The 17,131-nt window shown below is 41.2% G+C and overlaps 1 protein-coding gene across 6 annotated transcripts in view; it reads right to left on the reverse strand.

Moving 5' to 3' along the window:
- ZNF112 (zinc finger protein 112) overlaps positions 1 to 17,131 on the reverse strand; it is a 41,935-nt gene that overhangs the window by 9,944 nt on the left and 14,860 nt on the right. For 3 of the 6 annotated variants that reach the window (XM_047711231.1, XM_047711233.1, XM_047711232.1), the window contains 3 exons: positions 15,875 to 15,922; positions 12,218 to 12,344; positions 7,869 to 7,964 (listed from right to left, as the gene is read on the reverse strand). In XM_047711231.1, the coding sequence (XP_047567187.1) occupies positions 7,869 to 7,964; positions 12,218 to 12,344; positions 15,875 to 15,889 (238 nt within the window). In that variant the 5' untranslated portion in view covers positions 15,890 to 15,922. Of the gene's footprint in view, positions 1 to 7,868; positions 7,965 to 12,217; positions 12,345 to 15,874; positions 15,923 to 16,039; positions 16,179 to 17,131 lie in introns of those variants that run through there. The other 3 variants (XM_047711234.1, XM_047711235.1, XM_047711236.1) reach the window with 3 other exon arrangements.

A 17,131-nucleotide genomic window follows, 5' to 3' on the forward strand; every position in this document is an offset into this window, starting at 1 on the left:
CTTACTGACACTGTTGGCTTTTTTTGGTATAGTGTTCAATGATTCATTAGTTGTTTATAACATCCAGAGCTCATCACATTACGGGCCCTCCTTAATACCCATCCCCCAGTTACCCCATCCCCTCCACCCCCCTCCCTTTCCACAACTCTCAGTTTGTTTCCCAGAGTCTTACTGACCTTTTAGAAAGCGAGATAAAGGAAGGCACTTTTTGGGCAGTAGAGGATACGGATAAACACTTGCACAGCTGGCCACTCCCTTCACCACATCTGAGACTTAGCTCTGGGAGAGTATATTTAACCTTTGGAGGATTTCTTGGGTCTCCATTGCTTTTCCTCACCATTGAATGAGTTTGCTCTTTCTGTTTTGGAAGGTTATTAGTTATCGATTCATTTTCCTTATCAGATTGTCAATTTCTTCTCATGTTAAGTTTTGGCAAATTAGGCTCTTCATGGAATTGGTACATTGCATCTAGGTTATCAAATCTGTGGGCTTAGAGTTTGTCTATAGTATTCCTTTATTATCCCTTTAATGTCCATAGGACCTGGGTGATGTCCCCTCTTCATGTTTGATATTAGTAATTTGTATCTTCTCTCTTCTTAGTTGGCCTGGCTAGATGCTTACTGATTTTGATTTTTCAAAGAACCAGTCTTTATTTTCTTTTGTTTTCCTCTATTGGTTTCCTGTTTTCAATTTGATTTCTTCTCTAATCCTTATTATTTCTTCTCTTCTGCTGACTTTGGATTTAATTTGCTCTTCTTTTTCTAGTTTTCTAAGGTAGGAGCTTATATGGTGGATTTTAGATCTTTCTTCTTTTTTAATAAAATATTTTATTTATTTATTTGACAGAGAGAGAGAGAGATCACAAGTAGGCAGAGAGGCAGGCAGAGAGAGAGGGGGAAGCAGGTTCCCTGCTGAGCAGAGAGCCCGATACGGGGCTCGATCCCAGGACCCTGAGATCATGACCTGAGCGGAAGGCAGAGGCTTAACCCACTGAACCACTCAGGTGCCCCAGATCTTTCTTCTGTTCTAACATATATGCCTACAGTGTTTTAAACTTCCCTCCTAGCACTGCTTTCTCTGCATCCCACAAATTTTGATAAGCTGTGTTTTAATTTTCACTTAGTTCAAAATATCTTTAAATTTCTCTCAAGATTCTACTTTAACCCATGTGTTACTTAGACGTGTATTGTTGGTTCTCTGTATATTTTAAGATTTTCCAATTATTTAGTTTATTGGTTTCTAATAAAATTCAATTTTGGTCTGAGAGCAGACATTGTATGATTTCTCTTCTTTAAAATTTGGTAAAGGGGTGTCTTATGGTCCAGAGTGTGGTCTATCTTGGTGAATGTCCCCTGTGAGCGTGAGAAGAATTCTACCTTTCTAAATGGCTCCAATACCCCCACTCCATGCCACAAGGCTATAATTTTAAAATCAGTTTTAATTCAGTCTGCAGGGGGAAACATATAATATATGGAAACAAGAACAGGTTATGTAGAGTGGGAACAGAGGGCAAAATGCAGAAAATCCCCTTTATATGAGAGCATAAAATTGGCAGGCCTACCACAGCCTGAGATTTGATATCAGAACCACTATTAACGATCAAAAAAGTTATAAGAAAAACAGACTAAACATATGTATAATTTAAAAACCAGATTTGTATATTTTATTAGCAACATGACATTTTCTCCATATCTTCCTTGTGTCTGAAGTTAGTTAAGGCAAATGTGTTAAGTTTTCTATTAAAAAGTAAATCTTAGGGGCGCCTGGGTGGCTCAGTGGGTTAAAGCCTCTGACTTCGGCTCGGGTTGTGATCCCAGGGTCCTGGGATCAAGCCCCGCATCGGGCTCTCAGCTCAGCAGGGAGCCTGCTTCCTCCTCTCTCTCTGCCTGCCTCTCGACCTACTTGTGATCTCTGTCTGTCAAATAAATAAAATCTTAAAAAAAAAAAAAGTAAATTTTGGCAGGGAATTGTAACTCCAGATAAACATCAGTTTGGCAACTGTCAGATTTCCCTAAATGTTTACGAAAGTTTGTGTTAAAACTTGAGGTTTAGGGGCGTCTGGGTGGCTCTGTCAGTTAAGCATCTGACTTTGGCTCAGATCATGATCTCGGGGTGCTAGGACTGATCCCTGCATTGGGCTCTGTGCTCAGTGGGGAATCTGCTTCTCTCCATCCTCTCTGCCTCTCACCCTCTCATGTGCTCTCTCTCTCAAATAAATAAATAAAATATTAAAAAAAAAAAACTTGAGGTTTAAATTCAGGTTAACATATAAAGTTAAACTATGGTTGCAATTATTAACACAGTGATGTTTGATATCCTAGTAAGCCATAAGGGAATTAAAACTACTGAGGGAAACAGCTGAGAGCAGCTGAGACCCACTGATAGGAATGCGGAGTTTCTTTGTTCAGTGCCAGATAACAATAAACTAAAGAAAGCAGAGTTAAAGATGAGGAATTCTTAGGAACTGTCTGTAAGAAAAACACCAACTTCTCAGCTGTTCTTTTTCACTATAGGGAGTGACAATCAGGTTGGGACAGAGAAGGAGATCAGAGTGCAAGAAAATATCTATGAGAGATTATTTAAAGATAATGCTGAAGAAATCTGGCCCACCAGTGGACTCATGGCACTTTATTTTTATTTTTAAATTTAATTAATTAATTAGAGAGAGAGAGAGAGAGAGACCAGGTGGAGTAGCAGAGGGAGAGGGAGAAGCAGACTCCCCACTGAGCACAGAGCCAGACACTGGGCTCGATCCTAGGACCCAAGGATCATGACCTGAGCCGAAGGCAGACACTTAACCAACTGAGCCACTCAGGTGCTCCTCATGGCATTAAAAAAAAGAGGCCGGGGGGGGGGGGGAATCAGAGAGGGAGAAAAACTATGAGAGACTCTGGACTCCAGGAAACAAACTGAGGGTTGCAAAAGGGTGGGGTATTGGGTAACCAGGTGATGGGTGTTAAGGAGGGCATGTGATGTGATGAGCACTGGGTGTTCTATGCAACTAATGAATCATGGAACCACATCAAAAACTAATGAAGCACTGTATATTGGCTAACTGAACATAATATAAATAAATAAATAAATAAATGGATTAGTACCACGAAGCCAGGGAAGCTCCAATACTGAAAGAGCTTAATATGTGTTCTGAAGATACTTTGGTCTTCATTGAAGGGGAAGTTTCTGGGTTTCTCCAAGGTGTTCAAATGCTGGTACTGGCCTCAGGGTCCCTCAGCAGAAGAATCATTAGAACCAGAAGAGCTGTGACACTTTGGTGTGTGTGTGTGTGTGTGTGTGTAACACACGTGCACACACGCAGTCATGCCCAAGTTGCTCCTGGTAATGTGAATGCGGAGGTTTCTCTTCAGTAGTTGACAGATACAAAAATCTCACATAACACTCCTACTGGTGTATCTGACGTCCTTGACATGTGCTTTGAAGTCTGTCATTCCATCCTCAGACTTTCTAGGAGTCTGGACAGGAGGAAGGACTATAAACTGGGAAGGACTGAGATATATTTAGCGTCTCTTGAGAAATAAGAAAACCGAGCCACAAGGACATGAAATGTACCCCTGGTTGAGGGGGAGCACTGCCTCCCTGTGGACTTAGGGGGCCCTCTTGCCAGATACTATGCTCACTGATGTACAGAGTTGCTGCTTTCCAGTCTCTTCCCACAGAGAAAATTAAAATTGCCAAATACTTTTCTGAAAAGTTTAGTGGATTCAGATCTAGCTGTAGCCAGCCAATCACCAAGAGAAAGAAGAGCACGATAATTTGTAGGGAGCACCTTCTTACTTAAAGATGAAGGGATTCCTGGGGGGCTCAGTCGGTTAAGCCTCTGCCTTCTGTTCAGGTCATGATCCCAGGGTCCTGGGATGGAGCTGCGTGGGGCTCCCTGCTCTGCCCCTCCCCCTGCTCCTGCTCTCTCTTGCTCACTCTCTCACTCCCTCAAATAAATAAAATCTTAAAAAGAAAGAAAGAAAGAAAGGTGGAGGTTACTAAAAGTAAGGATCTCATGGTTAATGAAGTGGATGGTTTGGATATTATGGGAGATGACACTCTCTCATAATGCAAATGAAAAACAGAAACAACTTGCTATAGAAGGAAAAGAAAAGAAAAGCCCCAAAGCCCTTGGTTTGTGGAGCCATGATGTCTGTCTGGCCCTACGGACTGAAACTTTGCTTTCCATCCTTGCTGGGAGTTTCATTTTTCATCAGCAGCCACCGGCACTATTAAGGTACGGGGCTGGTAAAGGGTCATCATTCAGAACCCCTGGGGACTGTGACACCTCATGGAAGCAAGGGCTGCAGGTGGCTCTAAGAGGATGATGACTGTACCTCAGACGGAATTAACCAGGCAGTTCCACGAAACAGATTCTGTTTACTTATGTGGCTTGATAAGTTGACTGTATGTACACCCAATCACTTGTTTTACTGTAAGTAAAATTATTTTGCTTATCACTTTCCAAATATGAGACATGATTTAGTGACTGGTAAGGAAGGCTGTACTTTTGAAAACAGATTATGAGATATTGTCAGATATATTTGGAACGTATGACCTAGAACAGCGTGAGAACACTAATGGTGAGAAACCATTTGTGAGGCTTAAAATCGATTTAGGAGGTTATGCATGTAACTTAAAAAAACCCAGAAGATATCAGCAGTACACTGCATGTCCAGATATCACTGCATGAAATACTTGTTTCAGATGTGCAGATATGTACGTATACATACACTGTCTATACAGGGTTATATTACATAGTGGGGGACGTGACCAGAAAAGTATAAAAACCACTGGTCTAAATATTTGAGGAAAGTATAAACTTCACAATGAAATAATAGCAAGGCTCAAATGCAAAGTTCAAATATGGAAATGTGGAAAAATATCAATGAGTAGGTTTGTACATTTTAGTTTCATGCCTACATGGGCTAGAGTTTCAAAATATAAGGAACAAATTAGCACTTGAAATAGATTCTTTCTCAGGGGCGCCTGGGTGCCTCAGTGGGTTAAAGCCTCTGCCTTCCGCTCGGGTCATGATCCCAGGGTCGTGGGATCGAGCCCCGCGTCGGGCTCTCTGCTCAGCGGGGAGCCTGCCTCCTCCTGTCTCTCTCTGCCTGCCTCTCTGCCTACTTGTGATCTCTGTCTGTCAAATAATTAAAAAAAAAAAAAAGAAAAATAGATTCTTTCTCTCCCTCAGGATATGTGAACCTTTAGAGTACAGCTTCTTTTTTTCTGCTTACAATGGCCACCAGCTGAAAGTTATACCCTAGATCCTCAAGAGAACGAAGATTTGAAAAAAAAAAAAAAAAAAATCTGGGCATTTCTTTAAGCTAATAACAAACTATTGGAGAAATTAAGAAAACAATCCCTTTTACAACTGCATCACAAAGAATAAAATATCTAGGAATAAATTTAACCAAGGAAGTGAAAAACCTATATGTTGGAAAAATTACAAGACACAAAATTAATGAAGAGAAAAATTAATGAAAGAAATTGAAGAAGACACAAATAAATGGAAATATATTCACGCTCATGGATTGGAACAATTAATATTGTTAAAATGTCCATGCTACCCAAAGCAATTACAAATCCAGTATAATCCCTATCAAAATCCAATGGTATTTTCTGCAGAAATAGAATAAACAACCCCAAAAATCTGTATGACAAAAGACCTCAAATAGCCAAAGCAATCTTGAGAAAGAACAAAGTTAGAGGCATCATCCTCCCTTATTTCAAACAGTATTACAACACAACGGTAAGTAAAATAGTGATGAGCACTAAGTGATATACATAACTGATGAATTACTGAACACCACCTCTGCAACTAATGACATACTATATGTTGGCTAATTAAATTTAAATAAGTAAATAGATAATAAATAGTTTGGTATTCATATAAAAAGGCACATAGATCAATGGAACAGAATAGAGCCCAGAAATAAACCCGTGCTTATGTGGTCAGTTAATTTACAACAAAAGGAGCAAGAATATGCAGTGGGGAAAAGAAATCTCCCCAACAAATAGTGTTGGGAAAACCAAATAGTGTTGGGACAGCCACATGCAAAAGAATGAAACTGGACCACTTACTTACACCATACACAAAAATGAACTCAAAATGGATTAGTCTTGAACAGAAGAGACTAAAACCATGAAACTCTAGAAGAAAACACAGGCAGTAAGCTCCTTGACCTCAGTCTTGGTGAATATTTTATCTGACCCCAAAAGGAAAAACAACAAAAAAAAATAAAAGGTGGGACCACATCAAACCAAAAAGCTTCTGCAGAGCAAAGTAAACCATCAGAAAAATAAAAAGGCAACCTACTGAATGGAAAAAAATAACTGTAAATCACATAGCTGATAAAGAGCTAGTATACAAAATACATGAATAATCGCTACAACTCAATAGCAAAAAAAAATCCCCCAAACAATCCACACAGAAAATGCATGGAAGATCTGAATAGATATTTTTCAAAAAAGACAGATGGCCAACAGACAAGAAAAGATAGTCAACGTCACTCATCATCAGGGAAATGCATATCGAAGCCACAGAGAAATACCACCTCATACCTGTTACAATGGCCAGCATCAAAAAGCGGAAAGAGAGAAAGTGTTGGCCAGGATGCAGAGTGAAGGGAAGCCTCGTGCACTGTTGGTGGGAATGGAAATTTGTGCAACCACTACAGAAAACGGGTTCCTCAAAAAATTAAAAAGAGAACTATCATATGATCTAGTAATTCCACTGCTGGGTACTTATCTGAAGAAGATGAAAATGTTAATTCAATAAGATATACACACTCCCATGTTGACGGCAGCATTATGTACAGTAGCCAAGATAGGGAAACAACTGAAGTGTCAATCAATAGATGAATGGATAAAGAGGACGAAAAGAGAGGGCAGAATGGAAAGATAAAGAACTGGGCATTTGAACAAGGAAGTCAATGCAAGAGGGTCTCAGTTGAAATTGCTACCTGGGAAGGACCACTTATGATGCTGGCACTGATCACTTTTTTTTTTTTTTTTTAAGATTTTATTTGTTCATTTGACAGAGAGAGATCACAAGCAGACAGAGAGGCAGGCAGAGAGAGAGAGAGAGGGAAGCAGGCTCCCTGCTGAGCAGAGAGCCCGATGCGGGCCTCGATCCCAGGACCCTGAGATCATGACCTGAGCCGAAGGCAGCGGCTTAACCCACTGAGCCACCCAGGTGCCCCGGCACTGATCACTTCTGATACTGACTCTAGTTGACTGGCTTTTCTTAATCTTTTAAGGATAATGGCTACCTAATTTTTTTCTTAAAAATTTTATTTATTTGACAGACAGAGGTCACAAGTAGGCAGTGAGGCAGGCAGAGAGAGAGGAGGAAGCAGGCTCCCCGCTGAGCAGAGAGCCCGAGACCCTGAGATCATGACCTGAGCTGAAGGCAGAGACTTAAACCCACTGAGCCACGCAGGCACTGCGACGGCTACCTATCTATACTCAAGCACACCTACACCATTAGAATTAGGATAGGCCTTCATCAGAAAACAAACAGCATTCTAGAATATCCTTTGATTGTGCTGATTTATTCTACGCCTGCCAGCTGTCCCACAGAGGGCTGAGGACAGTTAGGACCTTGCATCTGTTAACCAATTCATTCACTCAAGGCAAAGAGAAAAGCAAGTCAAGTAATCCAAAGCAGAAGCATAATTATGATGGTCTGATGGGCAGCAATGAGGCAGAGCAGAACAGAATGAATGAGCAGAAGTAAACACCTACAGATAAATATGGAAAGCCAGAGGTGGCTGAGGGCATAGACAGCTTAGGGCCTGACATGTTCTGACTCATGTCTAAGGAGAGGATCTCTAGCTGCTGTGTTACTGCAGCACGGTTCTTACCTAAATATCCATCTCTTTGGGTTTCCGTCTCCATCATCAAGAGCTTTTCTTCTCTCTCCAGCTGGAATATAAGGTCTGGCTTGAAGGGCTGGTTCCCTGAAGAAAGGCAAGGAGAGCAGAAGTTTTAAGTTTTGATGAAGTCCAACTGATTTTTTTTTTTTTTTTTTTTTGGGTTTCTGAATCATGCTTTTGGTGTCTAAGAACTGTTTGCCTAACCCAAGGTCAAGAAGATTTTCTCCTGTGTTTCTTTCTAGAAGTTTCATACTTTTACAGTTTCCATTGGGTCTTTTACCCACTTTGAGTCAATTTCTTAGTGAGATGCAAGGCATGGGCACAGATGCATGCAGAAGTCTAAATGTTTCAACACCCTCTGTTGAAAACACTGTATTTTCTCCAGTAAATTGCTGTGGCACCTGTAATACATCTAAAATAGTTTTAGGGGGCGCCTGGGTGGCTCAGTCATTAAGCAGCTGCCTTTGGCTCAGGTCATGATCCGGGTCCTGGGATCGAGCCCCATATTGGGCTCCCTGCTTGGCGGGAAGCCTGCTTCTCTCTCTCTCCCTCTGCTGCTCCCCTGCTGGTGCTCCCTCTCTCGCTGTGTCTCCCTCTGTCAAATAAATAAAATCTTAAAAAAAAAAAAAAAAGTAGTTTCAGAATGGCTTCTTACATCTCACTGCAATAAGAAAATCCACTAGAAATTCTTCAGGACTGCAATTTGTTTTCCCAGCCCCCTCCCACTGCACCTAACACTAAGGGGACACAGTCATGTGCTGTGCTCCTTAGCTATGTCCCTAAGTTCTTTCTTTCTTTGCTCTCTTCAGTGTGGTTAGGGTACCAGTTTCAAATCTAATTAATTTCATTTGTTTCATTGTTCTTTTAGTTTTAGATTATCATACTTTTGCATTCTTTGTCTTTCAAGATTATATTTGAATTCTAGTTAGTTAACATAGAGTGTAGTGTTTGTTTCAGGGGTAGAATTTAATGATTCATCAGCTGCATTTAACACCCAGCGCTCATTACAACAAGTACCCACCTTAATGCCCATCACCCAGTTACCCCTCTTACTTGTTTCTTCTTATTTAATTTGTATAATGTGTTGAACTAATGGATTCTCAAAAATCCAAACCAGACAGAAAGGCACACTCAAAGGAGTGTGACACATATCTTCCACACTCTTACCTCCCCCCACTATATGAGACTAGCTTCACGAATCTCTAATTAATCCTTCTTGGGTTTCTTCTTATAAAGACAAGCAGATAGCCACAGGTTTCCTTATTTCCCTTCTTTCTTACGTGAATCGCAGTATACTATTAAAGCTCTTTTGCACTTCGTTATCTTTGGGGAAAATTCCTAGAAGTGAATTGCTAGGAACATTGCTAGGAACATTGCTAGGAACATTTTTTTTTTTTTTTTAAAGTCAGTTCTGAGAGCTCCCAAGCAGGTCTCTCATGAGTTTATTTATATCCTTAAGCCCCAAGGTGATCTTTGCAGCACCCCAGGAGTAGACTAATGGCTCTTAATATCCCTGGACCTAGCAGTTGCTCCTTGTCCACCCAAGGCAGCCAGAGGGCATCAGCACGCACAGCAAAGCATTCATCCGTAGCGAAGAGCTTGGCCATGGAGCACAGGGCCACTGCATCTTCCCGCTCCTCTTGGAGAGCCACTGCTGAGTTGCGGATTATCAGCCGTGAGGCCACCAGCCTTGTTGCCATATCAGCCAGTTTGAATTGCAGGTACTGGTTATTGGCCAGAGGCTCTCCAAAGTGCTTCCGAACACTGAGGTGGTCTCGGGTGAGGATGACTGAAGCATGAGCAGCTCCCAGAGAGCAGGAAGCAACATTGATCCTCCCTCCATTCAGTCCTTTCATGGCAATGACAAAGCTGGATAGTTGTCAAATTCCCCTCCTTCAGGGCTGTTTCATTTTGCTTTCCTACTTCCGGTGCATGAGATTTTATTTATATTCTTATTTATTTATATATATTTTTATATAAATTTATATTTATATAAATATTATATATTTATATTTATATTCCCCACAAATTCCCCCCCAAAATTCCAGTGTTGAGTATTTGAATTTTTGCGCATCTCACAGGCGAGAAATGGTATTTCAGGATAATTTTACTTAACATCTCCCTTATGTTTCATGAAATGGAACATCTACTCATGCGTGTAGATGCACATGCATGTGAAATATGCATGTGCACACGCCTGCCTTCTAGGTCTAACCCCCGAGACCAAGAAACAAAGCCACCGCAGTAGCGGTGACAGTACCCAGCATTCAGATCCTGTTGTTAAAAACCATTCTCCAAGAAACAGAGGACTCCAGAGCTGGGGTTATGAAATAAAAGATGAACACAGAGCAGCATCTATGCCATAAAGTAAAGGAAGTGCTCAAAAATATGGTGGGGGCGTATGACAAAAGGCCAAATTTGGAACAATTTCAGCACTGAAATAATTACAGTAATATCATAAACCATTTTTTACAAAAAGAATTCATGAGTCTTGACAAATACATAAGTAAGTGATTAAGGCACGTGGGGCTCTTGGTTACTATAGAAGGCCAAGAGCTGATTGCCAACTGCGAAGGAGGTAATAAGTCAGAAAATCATTTTGTAAGGACCCTCGTAAAGACCAGCAAAGGCAAGGATCAGCACTGGATGTTAAATCTACAGGGAAATATTTGTGTGGTCTTAAAAAGTGTTGCCCTACAATTGCCAAGAGAAACAAAGCGGTAATTTTATAGTGGAGAAACTGGACATCTGGACTGGGTGATCAAAATCAGCACCACCAGTGAGGGACAGATGCTGTGCCTCTACCCGGGATGTTCCCAAAAGGACTGACGGCCAATGTCAAGTTCCAGCCAGAATGGATCATCTGAACCGAATTATAAGGAAGTATTAGGAATGCTGTATGAAAAATGGGGGGCACGGGCAAGGGAGGAATAACAGTATTCTTCCAAAATGTCGCTGTCACAAAAGATAAAGAAATTGCTGTGGAAATGCTCCAAACTAAAGGAGGCTGAAGAGATGTGACAGTCAGACTAGACGCAAGACTAGGCCTCACTCTGGAGAAAGAAAAATGTGCTTTTGGGAATGTAACTGGCTCTACTGAAAAAATCAGAGCATAAATGAAAGATTGGATAAAAGTCTTACAGTTGCACTGGGAATATGTAAGAGAATATTCTTATTTCTACAAAATACACTGTTCGGTGAAGAATTAAGCTCGCTCAAAGAGAGGTCTGGTCTTTGTCACCAGCTCTTGGGAAGTGATCTTTAAGTCCTTGGGATTTCCTGTCTCATAGGAGTGTCTTTCTCATGTGGAGGCTTCAACACCAGATTGCTTACCAATGTGATTTATGGTGGGGACTTTGGTGCCACCTGCTATCAGTCTGATTTCCAGAGGGACTGGAAACTAAGGTCACACACTCAGGTGTCCAGCCACATCTATACAGCCAAACCGCAGTAAAAGCTCTGGACACCACAGCTCGTGTGAGCCTTCCTGGTTGGCAGTACTATACTCCATGTGTACCATGACCTGTCACTGCTGGGTAGAGTCCCTGCAGTCTATGACTCCTCTGGGAGAGACAACTAGAAGCTGGTGCCAGAAATCCCCTGGATTCTGCCCCAGGTGCCTCTTCCCTTGGCTCTATCCTTTTCATTTAATAAAGTGTAACCATGAGTATAACCGCTTTCAGTGCTTTCTGAGAGTTCTAGGGAATTATTGAGGCTGAGGGATATCTTGGGGACCCCCGAGCTTATAATTGGTGTCAGAATAAAGGCAGTCTTGGGGACTCCCAAACTCTGCATATACAATGAGGCATTTAGAGATAAAGGGCCATGGTGTATATAAATTACCCTCAAATGGTTCAGAAAAAAATATGAATATCCATATGTTACCGTACATACACATATATATGGAGAGAGAAGGAACATGCTCACAAAAAAAATAAATGGGTAAAAATATTACTCTAGGTGAATCTAGGTAAAAGCTATAGGGGTGCTCTTATTCTTTACTTCTGCAAATGTTCTGTAAGCTTGAAGTTATTCACAAATACACTAATAAAGGAAAAAAAAAACCTCTGAAAAATCAAGTTAATACATAGTTGCTTTTACTGGCACCCTTGGCCTGGGTGGGGGTGGGGGGGCAGATTAAAAAAACTAGAGTAACTCACTAAACTGACTTCATGACAAACAACAGGCTGGACCACAATTCGCCCCATTACATAGTTCGAAGGACAGAAACATCTTGTCAGTGTTGTACGGCGATTATTAGGACTCTTATCTGACCAAGCATGATTTCAAGGGTCTCAGAGCTTGAAACACCTGAGACACCGAGTGCCTGTCCTCACCCACAGAGACCAGGTTCCTGAAGTTCTCCAGCATCACGTCGCGGTACAGTTTCCTCTGGGCGGGGTCCAGCAGCCCCAGCTCCTCCTCACTGAAGACCACCGCCACGTCCTTGAACGTCACCGCCTCCTACAACACCAAGCACACGCAGACTCTGTTTATGGAAGAGGGGCAGCACTGAGAAAGTGTCAAGGATGGGAAGCTGTTCTAGAATCTGGGGGACCCAGTCAAAGTAGCTTCCTTCTACGACACTCATTGCGTCCACCAAAAGGGACACAAGAAAAGAAATCGTGGACATTACATCGCCGCCAAACAAACAAACAAACAAACAGCTGACTTTTGTGAGCACTACTATAGGTAATCATCATAGGCTGCTATAATTTTAAATTTTATTAAGAGCACCATTTGGGCTGCCTGGGTAGCTCAGTGGGTTAAGCCTCTGCCTTTAGCTCAGGTCGTGATCTCAGGGTCCTGAGATCGAGTCCCACATCGGGCTCTCTGCTAGGCAGGGAGCCTGCTTCCCCTGCCTCTCTACTTGTGATCTCTGTCAAATAAATAAAATCTTAAAAAAAAAAAAAAAAAAAAAAGAACACCATTTGCCCCCAGAAGAGCTTTAGTTCCAATAGCGTGTGATGGAGAGTCTCTGTTCTCCGTTTTACACACACGCACACATTCCACTTACTTAGTTTCCCAAACTTACAGGTATCGGTCTTTTACACACTGTTGGAGTATGAAGTTCACCCTCTATGTGCCCCCGGAGTGTGCAGCGGTGGCGTGGGTACAGTTCCAGAGCCGGGCTGCCTGTCCTCACACTGCCTCGTGCTAGCTACGTGCCCTTGGAGAAGGTCTTCATTCTCTCCTCCATGTGCTGATACCTGTACCATAGGGTACTGATAACAACATGAGCGACTATAGGGAAAGCAATTCGGAGCAGGGCCGGGCACAGAGTACCCAACAAATGTTAGCTATGACTATGATTAGTATTATTTATTTTTTAAAAGATTTTATTTATTTATTTGTCAGAGAGAGAGAGAGAGAGAGCACAAGCAGGCAGAGGCAGAGGAAGAAGCAGGCTCCCCGCTGAGCAGGGAGCCCGAGGCAGGACTTGAACCCAGGACCCTGGGATCACAACCTGAGCTGAAGGCAGACGCTTAACCGACTGAGCCACCCAGGCGTCCCTTATGATTAGTATTATGATCACGTCTGTCATCCTGTATAGTAAGTCAATGATCTAGGTAGGATACGATCAACTCATCTAAATAATGCAGTTTTAGATTATCTATCATAAACAATGTCACAACAAAAATCCCTTTCATGTGGACCTTGGATTATCTCCTTAAAATGAATACTGAAGGGCGCCTGGGTGGCTCAGTGGGTTAAGCCGCTGCCTTCGGCTCAGGTCATGATCTCAGGGTCCTGGGATCGAGGCCCGCATCGGGCTCTCTGCTCAGCAGGGAGCCTGCTTCCCTCTCTCTCTCTCTCTGCCTGCCTCTCCATCTACTTGTGATCTCTCTCTGTCAAATAAATAAATAAAATCTTTAAAAAGAAAAAAAAAATGAATACTGAAAAGTAGAAATGGTAATGCTGAATGACAACTTTCAGCATTTTGATTCATGACAGGTGTTTCCTCCAAAAAAGATTTTTCCAGCTCATTCTTCTTCCAAGTATAAATTCCTAAACTTCTATACCAGATATGAATACTTAAAACAGATATGAATGCCAGATATGAATACTTAAAAAAAAATCTCTGATAATCTCAGAAGTAAATTTGGGAAATAAAGACCAGTTATTTAGAAAAATTTTCACAAAGTTGATTAGTAATGAAGACCACTCCCTTTTATGTATTTGCAGGTCATCTCTTATTCTTGCTGTATTCAAAATATTCATTTTGGGGACATTAAGTTCTTTCTTCCAAATATGTTGCAAATACTTTTCATTCTACTTGGGCTATTTGGCTTGTAACTTTTTACTGTAGTAAAATGTAAATTTTTTGTATGAAGATATTTCTTCTGGCTGGAGGTCCAAATGTCGCCACATCAGGCCTTGGTCTCTGAATGAAAACCTGGCATGGTTTTGGATGTTGTTTTGTTTTGTCTTTCTTTCCTCCAGTATCTCTTTCCTGATATTCTTTATCCATAAGGGAAAGGCTTTGGAGTTGGCTGGATACTCGTCTGCTGTAGGAACTTGACCAGGACTTGAACTTCCATGAACCTCTTACCTTCATGTTAACAGTGCAGATTATTCTAAATCCCCCTTGGAACAGTGAATAAAGTGACAGATGGAAAGTGCCTGCATGTCCTACAGTATGACTACAAATTTTTAATTGAGTATCTGTATTGCTCTAATAAATTAATTCATGAAGGGTGAAACACACAAAAGCACACAAACATACACAGACACACACCAGTTTCAGGTCTGGGGAAGAAAAAAATCGAGGTTTTGGATGAAAACATCTTACAATTTTTTTCTGAGTTCATTTTAGGTATGATCCTGTTAGACAAAAACATCTTTTAGGTATTCTTTTTGTAAAATACCCGAGGCATCACTTAGGAGAAAAAAGTTTTTTTAGTTTTGAGTCCCTACAATGGAAGGACAAATTATATTATAATTCTCTCAGAACTGCTTTTTGTGGGGGCACCTGGATGGCTCAGTCAGTTGAGCATCCAACTCTTAGTTTAGGGTCAGGTCATGATCTCAACGTAATGGATCGAGCCCTGCATCAGGCTCCATGCTCAGTGGGGAATCTGCTTGAGAGTCTCTGCCTCTCCCTCTGCCCCTCCCCTATAAATAAATAAATAAATAAATAAATAATCAATCTTTCAAATAAATAAATAAATCTTTTTAAAAATTGCTTTTTGAGTAAAGACTGTATGTAGCAAAACTGATACTTCTGCATAAAACTGCTAGAATCCTCAAAAACTTAAAAACTTATGAATGGGGAATAGTGAAAAGGGGGGGGGGACAGCGTCCACTAAAATAATATTAGATGGCAAATTAAGTATTATAATCTTAAGTGAAAAAATTCAAAATCATATCTATTATTGTATAATATATAAAATAACTGAAAAATAAATAATTTATAAGCAGAGTGATATGTGAGCTTTTTCATTTTTTTGAATTTCTTTTTTTTTAAGATTTTATTTTTAAGTAATCTCACAACAATGTGGGGCTCGAACTCACAACCTTGAGATCAAGAGTTGCGTGCTCCATCAACTGAGGCAGCCAGGAGCCCCTATTTAAAAATCTTTTCTCAGGGCGCTTGGCTGGCTCAGTGGGTTAAAGTCTCTGCCTTCGGCTCAGGTCATGATCCCAGGGTCCTGGGATTGAGCCCCACATCAGGCTCTCTGCTCAGTGGGGAGCCTGCTTCCCTCTCTCTCTGCCTGCCTCTCTGCCTACTTGTGATCTCGGTCAAATAAATAAAAATAAATAAAATCTTTAAAAAAAATAAAAATCTTTTCTCATTTACACTATTATTTGTAAAAATAAAATAATAAGACAAGAACTGAAGGGAAAACGTTTTTAAAAACAAAGAGCATGGCACATAAATGGTTAACATCTGCTGAAATTCTTTATTCTTGGCAAGGAAGAGGAAAAAAGGAGTCCACCTAACTGAGAAGTGAAAGAAAATGTTCAATGACAGAAATAAAAACCCAGCTCACCTGGAACTTGATCATTTTCTCCTCCTTTTCCTAGGGAAAGGCAGAGACCTGAGAAGGCAAAACAAGGTCATGAGAAAGAAGCCATGAGAGAAAGGGAGATGTATCTTTGTGTACAATAGGCAAAGGTATCCCTTGCTTGCCCCCAGAAGATGCTGCCGCACACACCTTGGCAGGCCAGGTGTGGGCTGGATTCCAGCTACCATGAGGTTATCCTGGCAGGATGCCCTCATGCATGGGACAGTCTGCACAGTGATACTCAGCGCTCCTCACAGACCTCTCTGCTCCTACGGAACTCACTCTGATCCTGGAAAATGTGGAAAAGGAGAGGCAGCGGGATGTACTGGTTAAAGCTGGACTCTGGGCACAAAATTCAGTTTTCAAAATCTGGCATTGTTGTGTATTTGCTGTACATTTGCTATATGTTGGCGTTGCTACAGAATAAACATATGTAATATTAAACGTATAACGTATATTAATGTAATATTAAACGTATATAAACGTATATGAGTACAACATATAATATGTAATATGCACGTATGTTAACCATGGTTAATTAATAAACCTCTCTAGGGTTCATTTCTATAATGTGAAGCATTAGGACCATAATAGAACCAACACTACCAGATTGCTATTAGGATTTCATGTGAATAGCATAAAAATGTTGTAATTATACCGATGTTTTCTAGATGCTAAAAATAGAACTTCCCTATGACCCAGGAACTATACTACTGGCTATTTACCCCAAAGATACAGATGTAGTGAAAAGAAGGGGCACATGCACCCCAATGTTCATAGCAGCAATGTCCACAATAGCCAAACTGTGGAAGGAGCCGAGATGCCCTTCAACAGACGAATGGATAAGAAGATGTGGTTCATATGGAATATTCCTCACAATGGAATATTCCTCAGTCATCAGAAAGGATGGATACCCACCATTTGCACTGACATGGATGGAACTAGAGAGGATTATGCTAAGTGAAATAAATCAAGCAGAGAAAGACAATTATCATATGGTTTCACTCCTATGTGGAATGTAAGGAATATCGCAGAGGACCACAGGGGAAGGGAGGGAAAACGGAATGGGAAGACATCAGAGAGGGAGTGGAACTACAACAGACTCTGGATTCCGGGAAACAAACTGAGAGTTACAGAAGGGATGGGAAGTGGGGGGAGGGGGTAACCAGGTGATGGGTATTAAGGAGGGCACATGTTGTGATGAGCACTGGGTGTTAAATGCAACTAATGAATTCATCCAAC

The sequence above is a fragment of the Lutra lutra genome, chromosome 17 (assembly GCF_902655055.1).
Source record: "Lutra lutra chromosome 17, mLutLut1.2, whole genome shotgun sequence".
In the NCBI taxonomy this organism is placed as follows: domain Eukaryota; kingdom Metazoa; phylum Chordata; class Mammalia; order Carnivora; family Mustelidae; genus Lutra; species Lutra lutra.